Source organism: Podarcis vaucheri (genome assembly GCF_965113315.1).
Source record: "Podarcis vaucheri genome assembly, chromosome: 8".
NCBI lineage: Eukaryota > Metazoa > Chordata > Lepidosauria > Squamata > Lacertidae > Podarcis > Podarcis vaucheri.
The window spans coordinates 48,246,980-48,260,248 of record NC_138766.1 but is presented as its reverse complement, the minus strand read 5'-3'; the positions used below and the strand labels follow the sequence as shown (position 1 = coordinate 48,260,248).

Sequence of the window (13,269 nt, the reverse complement as noted above, 5' to 3'; positions counted from 1 at the left end):
CCTGGTTCAATATTTCACCAAGCCCTCTACAGTCTATGGACAAAGGGCACTAGACAAATTAGCAATTTATGAAACAAATGTAGACCTATGACAGAAGATAGCGGTTTGTGTGTTAAGCAACTACCATGAAATACAGTAATATTTGTGCTATTAAATTTTATTCCACATTTCTGTGAAAAACCTGTTGATAAATTAACACTGAGGTTTTCTCAGTGTATCTCAGAGGAAGGCAAGGCAGGCGCAAAGAAAGAGTACAGGCCCCTTTCTCTCTCCCTTTACAATTCAGTCTGACCCACTGAATTGTAGGGTGATCGCTACTGGCAATGAAGCAGACTTGTTTTGCCTTTTAAACCAATATTTCTACTGGAAATTTTAGCGATATTGAAATATTTCCCCAGGTTTTTATTTCCCATAAATTGGGGTTACAATCCTGAATATTTATTATTTGCAACTATCATCTTTCTGAAGGACACAATTTTTTTAAATCCATTTTTCCGGAGGAGGGAATCAAACTGACTATAGTGTTGTTTATATTTAATTCTCTTATGTTTTTATACCGTATATTGTAAGTTGCCTCAAAGTTTTGTGATGAGTTGGGATATAAATATCTAGTGTTAAATAAAGTTATGCACACATTCAGAATTATCTTTGACAGCTGTTATTGAAGATACTGTCTCAGCATTCTTGCTGGGACTTACAGTAGTGATTACTGCTGCGTTATATAAAGAGCATTGCCATGGCCAGAATTACCCAGAGATGACTGATAAGGGAAACAAATACCACAAGTGATAAGCAAGCAGCTTTGATGTCTTATTTGCTATCATCATTATTCCACGGTATGTGGGTGTGCCTGAATGAGTATTAACTCTTGAAAGTTCAAATACTGTATTGCATTTGACATTACTAAATCCACCTGGTTTGAGTGAATTTTAAGCACAGTATTTGAACAAAGGCTCCCTGAACATGTCTGCAAGAAGCTTTTATCAGCACAAAAGACTCTCTTGGCTATTATGATCAGCAGTAGGGGTGAGGAGAGCTGCTCCTAGTTCCACGGCTCTCAGAAGTTCAGTGTTGTGTATGACCAAGGCCCTAACCTGTGGAATATCTCTCCTTCCCACAGATGTGCATCTGACACCTTCATTATGCATTTTTTGGCCTATGCTGAAGATGTTCCCTCTTTACCTTGGACTTTGTCTCCTGAGATTTTTTTAGGATATGCACTATTCTGTTGATTGTAGTTTTACCTGATTTTAATATTGTATTCTTAAATTGTTGTAGCTTATCCTGGATGAAGAGTAGGTAAGTAGGTAAGAAATAACAACAACAACAACAACCTGATTTTAAAATGTTGATTCTATTCTATTACATCTACAACAGTTAAGTATTGTTAATTTTGTAGTTTAAAAAGCCCCAAAAATGCATCCTTGCCAACAATTTCTTCTCCGTTTAGCAAAGAATAGTAATATATGTTTACTTGTGTAAGCTCTACTAATACTAGATTTTCATTGCCATGCTCCAACCAGAAAAGCTAATGATCAAGGTGTCTCCCCTGCCAGGTAAGTATGCAGTAACGGCAGCCAGAATCTTGTTGGCCCAGAAATGGAAGCAAGAGGAAATACCGACGATAGAAGAATAGAGGCTGAAATTGACAGACTATGCGGAATTGGATAAATTAACTGGGAAAATCAGATATACCAAAGACCAAAAGTTCATCAAAGACTGGGGAAAGTTTGTAGATTATCTGAAAAACATATGTGGCGTGAACACAACGCTAGTGGGATTTCAAGAGGCACTGTAAAAACAGAGAAGTATTGTTAATATGAAATAGGGGGAGCAGGGAAGTATAACGGCAATACGAAAGAAGGGAATGTGTAACTAAAGTTATAATTATGGATGATTGTCAGAGACGCTGAAGGAAGTTCAAAACAGAGATAATTTGTTGTATTTTGGATAAAAATGTATAACTGTATGGAAAATTAATAAAATTTATTTAAAAAAAAAGAAAAGCTAATGATCAGGGATTATGGGTGCTGTAGTCCAGTAACAACTAAAGGGTAGCTGTTTTCTACCCCGTTAGAAGGTAGAAACAGCTGAAAAACAGCCTCTGGTCTTCCTGGTCAGAAGAAGCTGTAAATTTATCCCCATTGGTAGATTTACTTTATCTAAGGGTAGAGAAAATACAACAAATATATTTATTACTTTACTCAAAGCATTCTTACTCTGCTCTGCAGTCAATAAAAAGCTCCCAGACCAGCTCACATATATTTATATAACTAGAAATTAAAGATTAAATATATGTGAGCTGCTGTTTATTTTGTATCTACAGCTGAAGCTTAAACTTGGCCTCTGAACTCCCAAGAATATAAGAGTTACAGCATTTAATGATATTCTTAACAGTTAACATTTGAACAGTTCTGAAGCTAGGCAACCTGTTCCATTTTAGCTGACACAAACCATTAGTGGTTGTTGTTTTAACGCAGAGTTCATTGTTATTTTCCTTAAGTACTCAGAGTTTGTTTGCACTTCTGGTATTGTCTCAGCAAAGACAATAGCATTTTGGACCAGGAATGTCAGTGTTAGCTCAAAGCAAGAAATCATTAAGGAATGCAAATCTACTTCTCTGAAGTAAGAAAAATCTTACATTTTCTTCTAAAGAAATGCAGATGGAGTTGCCCCAAGAGCAACTGAATCAACACCCCCCACAGTTTAACAAGAGTAATCTCAAATTGTGTGTAAAACTATGGCTAGGCTATCTATCTTTATTAGGCCTGTTCATGGATTTTTTCCTTACAGATCAACACAACCACCTTTCCTTTCTGTTTCACAAATTATTTAATCTAAGACATCTGAAGGGAAGTTTTTAATGTTTAATGCTGTATTGTTTTTGCCACTCATTTGGGGGCCACCCAGAGTGGCTGCGGAAGCTCAGCCAGATGGGCGGGGTATAAATAAATAATAATAATAATAATTATAAATTATTATCCGAAAAATTGCCCCTCCCCCTAAATGCAAAATATCTACAACAACAATGTATCTCACTAAATGGAACCGAACTTTGAAAAAGACAATAAATTGAAAGTGGAGAGTGTAGATGCGCTTTTCTCTGTTTACCTGTTTGTTTTGCAACACAAAAAAGTTTAATAAAAACTATATTAAGAAATGTATCTTTTAAAAAAATTATTGCTTAAAACCTATTGAAGTTGATGGGACATAGTTTGATTTGAATCCCAGTGGCCTGAGGAGTATGCTACAGTACTGGAGTGAACTTTTGCTAGATCGCAAACAATGTAACCGACAGTAGATGTTTATTACCTATTTTGTCCAATATAACTGACTGATGGCAACATGCTTACATTCACCAGGAGGAAACACATTTATACTATCTATTGTTACATTGAATGCATGTACACCATCTAGACCAGTGGTTCCAAATTGGTTGTTCATTGACCCCTGGAAGTCTGCATAACCCTCTCAGGGGGTCTGAACCACCATTCACATAACAAAAACTACAACAGAGATAGCGAAATTTTCAAAAGTAGGGGGTCCATGGCTTGACTTTTGAAAAATGGGGGGGTTGCAGTACTTAGCTAATTGTGAACCACTGAACTAGACCAACCATGATATCCAGAATGTAAGGTTAAGGGCTCTAAGGTCCTCGCTGTCATTAACAAGCATCTTTTGAAAAGACAAGCATTGGTCCTTGAATGTTTACATTTCTTGGTCGACTTTAAAGGCATGGAATATAGAATTTAAAATGAACTTGTAAGCAACTGAATAATTAAACTTCCACATGGTTACAATTACCGTTATATAGCGATGTCCATTGTCAAATACCTTGAATTTTACTACTGGTATCTATACTGATTTTATAATTTCTTCTTGTTTTAAAGGATTCCTCCGCCTTTTTGGATATTGCTTTGCCATCCCTAACATAAAACAACTAATAGATTCTATAATAAATGTATTCAAATGGGAATTATTATTATTTTAAACACTTTACAATACACAACGTACTTGAACTTTGCCACTTATTTCATGGGGACTTGATACACAAACATAAATCTGTGCAGGGATGATGAAATGAAGTAGCACCTTATGTAAATTTCAAGGGGTCACCAATTCAATCTATGACTCTTTGCCTCCAGTGTGGAGCACTGAAATACTAAATCCCTCAGTGCATTCTGCAAACATGACTGTTACTTCCCCAAGGCTTGCGAGAACACACTGGAAAAGTTTGCTGAACACTTCAGTAATGCAAAGCAACATGTTAATGATAAAGCAAAACGATAAAGACATTAAGAATGAACAAATTGCTAAAATATTTCTGTCTTTCCAAAAAAAGTCAGTGACTGTTTTTTAGCCAATGAGAGACTGCATTCTACAATCACCTCATCTAAAATAAAATAAAAACCTCACAGAACTCATATGCTGAAAGGAAAGGAGTTTGGCCAACACAGCTGTGAAAATAAAACAAAAGCACTGATGCTGTGTAAAGCAAAGATTGCATCCCTTTCTCCATTCCCCACTCCTCTTTTCTTAACACTAACAATTAACATCCCCTCTGTGGGGTACAGACCTGTTATTGTGCTGCTTTAAGATAAGGCATAAGAAATTACCCACCAAGATCTGCATAAGAATTGCAATTCACAGTCTCTTCCACTTTTAACTTCACAGCAGCTGATCAGGTATTAAAAACCTGGCTACCTAATTGGTGCTGAAATTAAGGTGTCAGCTCTCACACAGTGCAGAAAAATGGCAGTTTACAACCAAACAACTTGACTGGTATTATTTGTGCTTGACACATATCCTGGATGCTCTGTGAAGGACACTAATCATGAAACCAGCAGCTATTAAGGTGATGGGAAACTGAACAAAGGTGTGTGGGTAAGGGGAAAAAACAGCATTCGCCCACATTTTATTGCAGCACTCCAGAAAGTCACAAACTAAGGCAGCCTTGGTTATAAAGAAGCTGTCCATAGATATTAATTTCATTTATAATTTTATAGGAATATTACAAATGCTCACTATAGCCTATTAAAGTCTTCTTGTTAAAGCATTTCCCAGCTTTAATATAAAATTTTGGATTTAAATAGCAATACATTCCTTGGAAACTGATTTGCTCCACCTGCAGATCCTGCCACCTCACCTTGCCTCATGGGCAGGCTGGCCCTGCTGCTATGGGCACTAAAATACCCTCAAGTAATACAACATTAACTGTCACAATTATTGCTTGCAATTCAAAGTCGTATGAATTACAAAAAGATCAAAACATTTTACATCTACTTTACATACAGCTCATTCAGACTGAATGGAAAGCCATGGACATGTAACTGAGCACAGAATCACAGCTGCATACATTAAATTAATGCAATTCAGAGTTTTGTGGCAACTTGAAGACTAAGAAAATTATTATGTGAGATGGAAATCCTATATCTATTTACTCAGGAGTAAGCCTGTTGAACTTAGTAGAACTTTGAAGTAGACATTTGCATAATTGCATTGCTAACTCCAAGACGACACACAACTCTGTTGCTTTTGCTGTAACAGACTAATATGGCTATCCTTCGGGGAAATGTTATACATTAATGCTATCATAACTGCCTATGTGTAGCCTTTTGCAAAAGAAACATTCTAATTCAAGTTAAGTCTTAGATAAGTAACGCTTAAACCAACCATCAGTAGTGCAAGACCCTTCTGGGGCAGGTTTTTGTGAATATGGGATTGGTGGGCTATTGGAATCAGACATGTCTTCATCCTCCTCATCTTCTTCCATTTCATTAATTATTTGGCTAGTAGAAAAATCCAAAATTCCATTCTGGGTGTAACGTTGAATCAATTCTTTGTCCAGCTCCTCCACTTTTGGTTTAATGTCTAGAAAGCATTATTTAAAAAAAGACAAGAGGCCTGCATTTAAGTGACGGTAGGAGAAGATATTTAGGCAGTTATTTTCAATGAAAAATATGCAGCGTTTTATCTAGGATAAGAAGGGCAACTAAAATATGCCATACTTGCTTGGTTACCTTCCGGCAAAATAGGCTGCTCAGGGTCAAGATACAGCTGAGAGAAGATGGGGCGAGGAACCACACTATTGCATCTTAGAGAGGCCTCTATCGAGTTGTGCAGGGCTTCTTCAAAACGGGCAGATTTCAGTTGCCCTGCATACGAATTCCCCATCTTCTGAAAAACAAATTTAAAGGGTTGGGAAAAGAGATTTAGGGTTAAATATGCAGACACACACCGCAGAATTACAGGAAACAAGAAGTGATGAATGAACAAATGTTTTGCATAGTGCACACATGATGGATAAAATATTAGCAGTGGCAAAGAAAACCATAAAAACAACATAATGGAAAGCACGGACTGTTCTTGTTTTTGTTCAAGTCTGCCAATCTGCCTTTCACTGATAGAGTTCTTCCTGTCACTGAAAAGTGCTGCAATATATCGGCTTGTACATCAGTCTCCATGTAAAAAGGAAAAGAAAAGAAAACTGCCATTTCCAATTTCACCTGGGGGAGAGGGAGTGTTCAGCAAAAGATCAAGGCCAGCTTTTATTTATTTATTTGTTTGCTTGTTTATTTATTTATTTAATGTATTTACAGTGGTGCCTCGCAAGACGAAAAGAATCCGTTCCGCGAGTCTCTTCGTCTTGCGGTTTTTTCATCTTGCGAAGCAAGCCCATTAGCGGCTTAGCGGGCTTAGCGGATCAGCTGATAAGCGGTTTAGCGGCTCAGCTGTTAAGCAGCTTAGCGGATCAGCTGTTAAGCGGCTTAGCAGCTTAGGATCAGCTGATAAGCGGCTTAGCGGCTTGGGGAAAAGGGGGGGGAACCCCGCAGGAACTCGCAAGACATTTTCGTCTTGCGAAGCAAGCCCATAGGAAATTCGTTTTGCGAAGCACCTCCAAAACGGAAAACCCTTTCGTCTAGCGGGTTTTCCGTCTTGCAAGGCATTCGTCTTGCGGGGCACCACTGTATATCCCACCCTTCTCTCAAAGTGGGATTCAACCTTTAGAAACATAATTATAGAATACAAAGTAACAAAAACCAAATAAGTTAACAACAGTTAAAACGCAATGACACACACTTTTAAAACCAGCATCCAAACACAGTTTGCCCTGATAGCAGCTCAGTGGTCAACAACACCTGCCCCTTCGTTTCCAAAGGGAAAACTATTCCTGTCTGAATAGGAAGCTTATACAGTAGATATATTCAAGGTTAAATAGTGAAAACAATGTATTTCAGGAACACTTCTTGATTTATTATTTTCTATCCTTCCATAACCTAACAAAACTTGATTAGAATTCTGTTTTGACAGGAATGGCTTGCTATGCAAAAGGAAGCGCTGCAGAAATATCTATGAGAGAGAGGTTAAGCAGGTGATGTGTCTGGCAAAGTGCAAGCTATAGGTCCTGTTTAATTCTCCATCCTCCCTTATGTGCCCAAGCAGGAGGTGCTCTTGCCTCCCTCCTTATGAAGTAGAAAGAAATGCGAAAGAGAAAGAAATGAGTGGAGGAAGGTGAAGATGTCAAATATGCCAGGAACTCTGAAGCACGTCCCTAGGATAGATTGTCAAACAACTCCCAGTGCAGAGCCAATTTCTAGAGCCAATATCTTAACCCAGAGATCTGTATTTTTTGAAGTTCCTCCCCATTAATATTACCTGACTGACTTTGAAAATACGCAATAAGGGTACGCGCAATGTCTTGCAAAGTAAGCTAAATCAGGTCTAAGCACAGAAGCCAGCAAAATTGTGCTTGCAGAGTTCTTACTGTTTTGAATCAGAGGCAATCAGTGAATTAGAATGAAATACATAGATAGTGGCCTAAAACTGATTCCTGCACTGCTCTAATTATCATCTAAACTTAGGAAAATTGGTGTTAAGGCATTGGCTTGCTAGTAATTCTGGATATGATCATGATAATTTAGTTTATTTTAACAGAAGTGCTACAAGCACCTGCTTAACTTGAAAATTTCAAAATAACTTTGTTTAGGCTGGCTTTTTTGCCCAAATTGCCATTATTAAACATTCAGCAACTTTGGAACAGGAATGCTTCTGCTGTTTTTCAAAGATCTGAGTGGAATGCAAACTGTTAATGTTTTGGCTACAACTGTATCAGGTTGATAAGAAAAGACTAAATTTAAACCCAAGGAATTTTTTAAACTATACATATCATACTTTCACGGTACTAAGGAAACAACATGAATTATGGATTTCGATGTGTATACAGTATATACACACATAAAGGAATTATGCAATAATTTATGCAATAACTTGTACCTTTAGCCTTCCACTAAAAAGTTCAGTGAAGGCTTCGGCTTTACAAAACAACTTGCTTTGCATTTCTAAATAGCCAACTTTGAAGATAGGATCTACTGCACCTCCTGTGATAATTAATAGGTAAAGCCTAGTAAGTTTTCACAATGTTACTAGAGACGACAGCATACTGAAAATAATTTATTAGCATGTGATTCATCTACTGAAATATACTATACGTATTCCAGCAAAATACTGTAACTGTAAACCTCAGGCAGGTTTTTCCCCCAAGTGCTCTGCTAGACTGCCATGGCAAGACCCATTTGTTTTAATCAGACACAGGATTATTAGATAACATGGGTGGGTCATTTTTTCACTCCCAGCAGATTTACAGTAGGTTAGCCTTTGTCTTCAGTATAACAGAGTACAGTTTTTATCATGTATAACAATAATCTTGCATCCAGCTTAATGCAACTGTAATCAGAATTTACGAGAATTTTCTATGCCTTGTGAAAACCAATAAACCTTCCAGATCCACCTGCCTGGCATCTACACCTGAAGAATTAGTTCTTCCCCAGCTTCCCAGATCCCACATGATTCCCACAAGCTTCTCCCACACCATTTAAGCTCTAACTTGAGGCTCAATCCTTCCATTAGGCAAACTGAGGCCCAAGCTTCAGGCTGTGTGAGTGTCTGGAATGCCCTGTTCTGAGGGAAACACACAAACACACACACACGGTCCTCACCACCAACACTGCAACATAATGGCCACATTCACAGAAAACACTGAAAGCTCTATGATGCTACTTTAAACAGTATTGGCTTCCCCCAAAGCATTCTGGGAGCTGTCGTTTGTTAAGGGTGCTGAGAGTTGTTAGGAGGCCCCTATTCCCTTCACAAAGCTACAATTTTTAAGAGTTCCCTGTCATGAAGGATTGATTGTTAAAATATTACGGGAAGGGTAGCTCTGGAAGGGGAATAGGGGTCTCCTAACAACTCTCAGCACCCTGAAACTACTATTCCCATAATTCTTTGGGGGAAAACTATCACTGTTTAAAGTGGTATCACTATGCTTTAAAAGTACAGTGTGAATGTGGACAGTGCAAGTTGGGTTCTGCCTGCTTGTGAAGCAGCAGCAAAGGAGACAACAAGCTAAAATGTAAGCCAAGGAAGAAAAAGAGGAGTGCCACAACTGCTACCACCACAGCAGTTATTCTGAGGAGGGGGAACAGAGTTCGGGGCAATAAAAAGCAGTGGGGGGTGGCAGCAGATTGGACAGCAGTTCAGGGGGTGCAATGTATTGCAGTCATCCTGAACGTATGCAACTGAGCTTGCATCACACAGAGATCCACAACCTTTCAGAAACCCCAGTGAACCCTACTTTGCAGAGAGTATGAAAACTTTACCAATAAAAACAAAATAACCATTTTACTGACTCACATCATAGGTCCCTCTAGCCCAGATATCCATCTCCAGCATTATCCAGACAGAAGGCTCTGGGGAGTTCTCTAGCAGGTCATAATCATATTAGTCCTGCTTGTCCTCAGGAGCTGATACTCAGTGGGATAGCGACTCTCAACAGAAATGTTCAATTTTTTTTAGATTACATGCTGATAACTCAATAAAGCTCTTCACAATGCTTCTGTTTAACCACTTTATAAAAAAACCCTGTAATGTGCCAGTTTCTGGTAACAAATTTTGAAAATTACTTTTTCGATTTAGTGATTTAGAAGATTTACAAACTGCATTTAAGAGCAACTATCCTCATGGAGTAAACTTTAATACGGTATTAAATAAAAAATTAGACACATTAAAATACCATCCTACAGTACAAGAAAAATAAATGATAAAATGAGCCATAGTAAAAGACCTAATCAAACCAGCATAATATAATTTTAAAACAGCTAACACTTAAAAGGGCTTACTCTTGATAGTTCCACAACCTTCAGAAGAGTGGGGAATAGCAGCCAAGAGAGGGCATTCTCTGTGACTGTCCCTAAGTTGTGGAACTCCCTCCCCAGATGTCTGGCATCTTCACTGCACAGCTTTCACCATATGCTGAAGTCGCCCCTCCTTACCCTGGGCCTTTGTTTGAGGACAGTGGTGTCCAAACCTTTTTCAAAAAGGGCCAGATTTGATGAAGTGAACATGCGTGAGGGCCAACCATTTTGCCTGATGTTCTTTGAACCATTAAAATTAAATGCAAGTTAAATGCAAATTAAATTAAATGCAAATTAAATTAAATGCAAATTAAATTAAGATGGGGGGAAAATCCAGGAAGCTGAAATATGTCAGGAACATTGTAAAGTACATTACATATTAGTGGTAATAAAGGTTGTCTGTCAACCTTTAAGTTCAAAAAATATGAACAGGAACATAACACCAAGTTGGCACAAACCTCTTGATGAGGGTAGTAAACAAACCAACAAAAAAAGGTTAAAGGAAGTGTTTGTGTGTATATAATAATAATAATAATAATAATAATAATAATAATAATAATAATAATTTATTATTTATACCTCGCCCATCTGGCTGGGCCTCCCCAGCCACTCTGGGCGGCTTCCATAAAAACCAAAAATACAGTAAAATATCACACGTTAAAAACTTCCCTGAACAGGGCTGCCTTAAGATGTCTCCTGAATGTCAGGTAGTTGTTTATCGCTTTGACATCTGCTGGAAGGGCGTTCCACAGGGCGGGCGCCACTACCGAGAAGGCCCTCTGCCTGGTTCCCTGTAGCTTTGCTTCTCGCAATGAGGGAACCGCCAGAAGGCCCTCGGCGCTGGACCTCAGCGTCCGGGCAGACTGATGGGGGTGGAGACGCTCCTTCAGGTATACTGGACCGAGGCCGTTTAGGGCTTTAAAGGTCAGCACCAACACTTTGAATTGTGCTCGGAAACATACTGGGAGCCAATGCAGGTCTTTCAAGACCGGTGTTATATGGTCTCGGCGGCCGCTCCCAGTCACCAGTCTAGCTGCCGCATTCTGTTTGTCTCCCCCTTTTTCTTCCCTCTCTCCATTGCTGGGGGGAAAGACAGTATATATGTGTCTGTATGTGCATGTTATAGTTTGCAACACACTGTATTAAGCTCAGTTTGGGTACTCCTGTCCTAGACACATTAGGAGCCAATTATGCAGAAGGTTCATTGACCTGAAATCTGCTTTGCTACAATACACTGTGAATGTGGGCTCAACTGGCATCTACAACCATGGATAAAAGGCAGTTCTTCTTTTAATTAAAAAGCTTTATACTGAAACTTCACTTCATGTTTGTTGTGGCATAGATGGGTGTGTGGCCACCCCAGTTAGTGCTTCTCAGGGCACAAGGCTCTATACTGGCACAGAGCCTTTTTAATTTGCATACAAATGATCTAGTGCCAGCTCTTGTAGTAGTTGCTCCTCCTAAAATTGCATCTAAACATGCTCATCATGCAGTCTTGCTCTCAAGGACGTGGCTTGGCCTGAAAAGGCTATTGCAAGACATTTCAACTTCTTGCATTAGCAAACAGTGTTTCAACAACTATGATAAAACTAAAAAAAATGAACTCCTCCAAAAGGAATTTGGTTTAGAAATAGGTTTTTAAATAAAACGAGATCAAGCAAATTAAAATTGTTAAAAGCCACAGGTTTTAGTTCCACAGGCTCCAGGATTTCGTAAATATGTTTTAGTTTGCGGAGAGGAATGTCGTGCTATGCCGGGCTACTCTGGAGTCACCCCTTGCCCACCTCCCTCCATCCGTGGCTGCTCACCATGGGCCTGGGGCTGCTCCCACTGCTGTCTGGGGAGCACAGCACGCTGAGCAAGGAGCAAGCAAGCACTGGCCTGGTGGCCATTCAGCGAGGGGGCAGGGCTCAGTGCAGCCTGGCCTGGAGACTGAAGGGCGGCCTGGCCTCAGGAATGTACCCTTGAGAGTACAAGGAAGGCAGACCGAGCCCTCTGCCCAGCCTGCATGGAGCCTCTGTGGTCGCTGACCTCTGCTGGGGTCGTAGCCATGGCAGGAAGGCCAGGCCAAGCTCTGGGTCCAAAGACGCCCAGTGGCAGGCAGGCAAGGGCCGAGATGGGGGCCGCCAGGACACGTCTGTGTGGCGATGGGAGCAGCCTCCTGACAGGCTCTTCTGCCACCTCCACCAGGGCAGAGCAGGGGTCCCTGGGGGAGCGAGCACCTGCATAGGGGTGCTTGGTTGCGCCCCCTCGGAATTTTTGCCCAGGGCCACGGCTCCCCTGCCCTCCACGCTACACCACTTAGTAGATGAGAAACTTACTTCACAAAGAGAATAAAGCAGACAATTCAATGGCTATTCCCTAAGACCAGGAATGGGATGCTTCAGGCCTTCAGACGTTGGGCCATGTTGGCCAGAGTTTATGGAAGTTATAGTCCAACAACATCTGGAGAGCCACATGTTCCCCCATCCTGGCTCTAGATGATGGGAAATGATTATTTTCCTTAGACTCACACATAGCCTTGCACTATACAAAACTGTAGCCAATTTATTATAATAAACTGATCATGTAACTGCACGTGCATAGTGATTAATTACTCCATAGGCTGCTCTATCAATTATGTAACTATTTTTGCAAACATATCCTCCTTACATGTACAAACATGTAGCACTCATAACCTAGTTTTCCATTAGTCTAGAATGAAGTCTAGAATGAGATCGTCCTTCTTGTTGCACAGAAATTTTAAAGTCGTGGAAGTCATGCTTAATTTAATTCATGTAATCTACTTCTTATTTACCTCAGTTATGGAAAACTCTTAGTTATTCACAGAAATCGCAGGCAAATCAGTGCTGCTCTATCATCAACATAGGGATTTCTGGCTTACATGCTGTAGCCGTTTTGTAATGTAGTAAAGACGGGCACAGGTGGCACTGAGGTCTAAACAACAGAGCCTAGGGCTTGCCGAACAGAAGGTTAGCGGTTCGAATCCCCGCAACGGGGTGAGCTTCCGTTGTTCGGTCCCTGCTCCTGCCAACCTAGCAGTTCAAAGGCATGTTCAAAAGCAAAGTGCAAGTAGATA

General features: G+C 39.9%; 1 protein-coding gene across 13 annotated transcripts in view; it reads right to left on the bottom strand.

Moving 5' to 3' along the window:
* Positions 1-13,269, bottom strand: part of GREB1L (GREB1 like retinoic acid receptor coactivator) — a 163,473-nt gene that overhangs the window by 68,130 nt on the left and 82,074 nt on the right. For 8 of the 13 annotated variants that reach the window (XM_082235090.1, XM_082235085.1, XM_082235093.1 and 5 more), the window contains 2 exons: positions 6,009-6,177; positions 5,674-5,871 (listed from right to left, as the gene is read on the bottom strand). In XM_082235090.1, the coding sequence (XP_082091216.1) occupies positions 5,674-5,871; positions 6,009-6,174 (364 nt within the window). In that variant the 5' untranslated portion in view covers positions 6,175-6,177. The remainder of the gene's footprint in view (positions 1-5,673; positions 5,872-6,008; positions 6,178-13,269) is intronic. The other 5 variants (XM_082235094.1, XM_082235095.1, XM_082235086.1 and 2 more) reach the window with 2 other exon arrangements.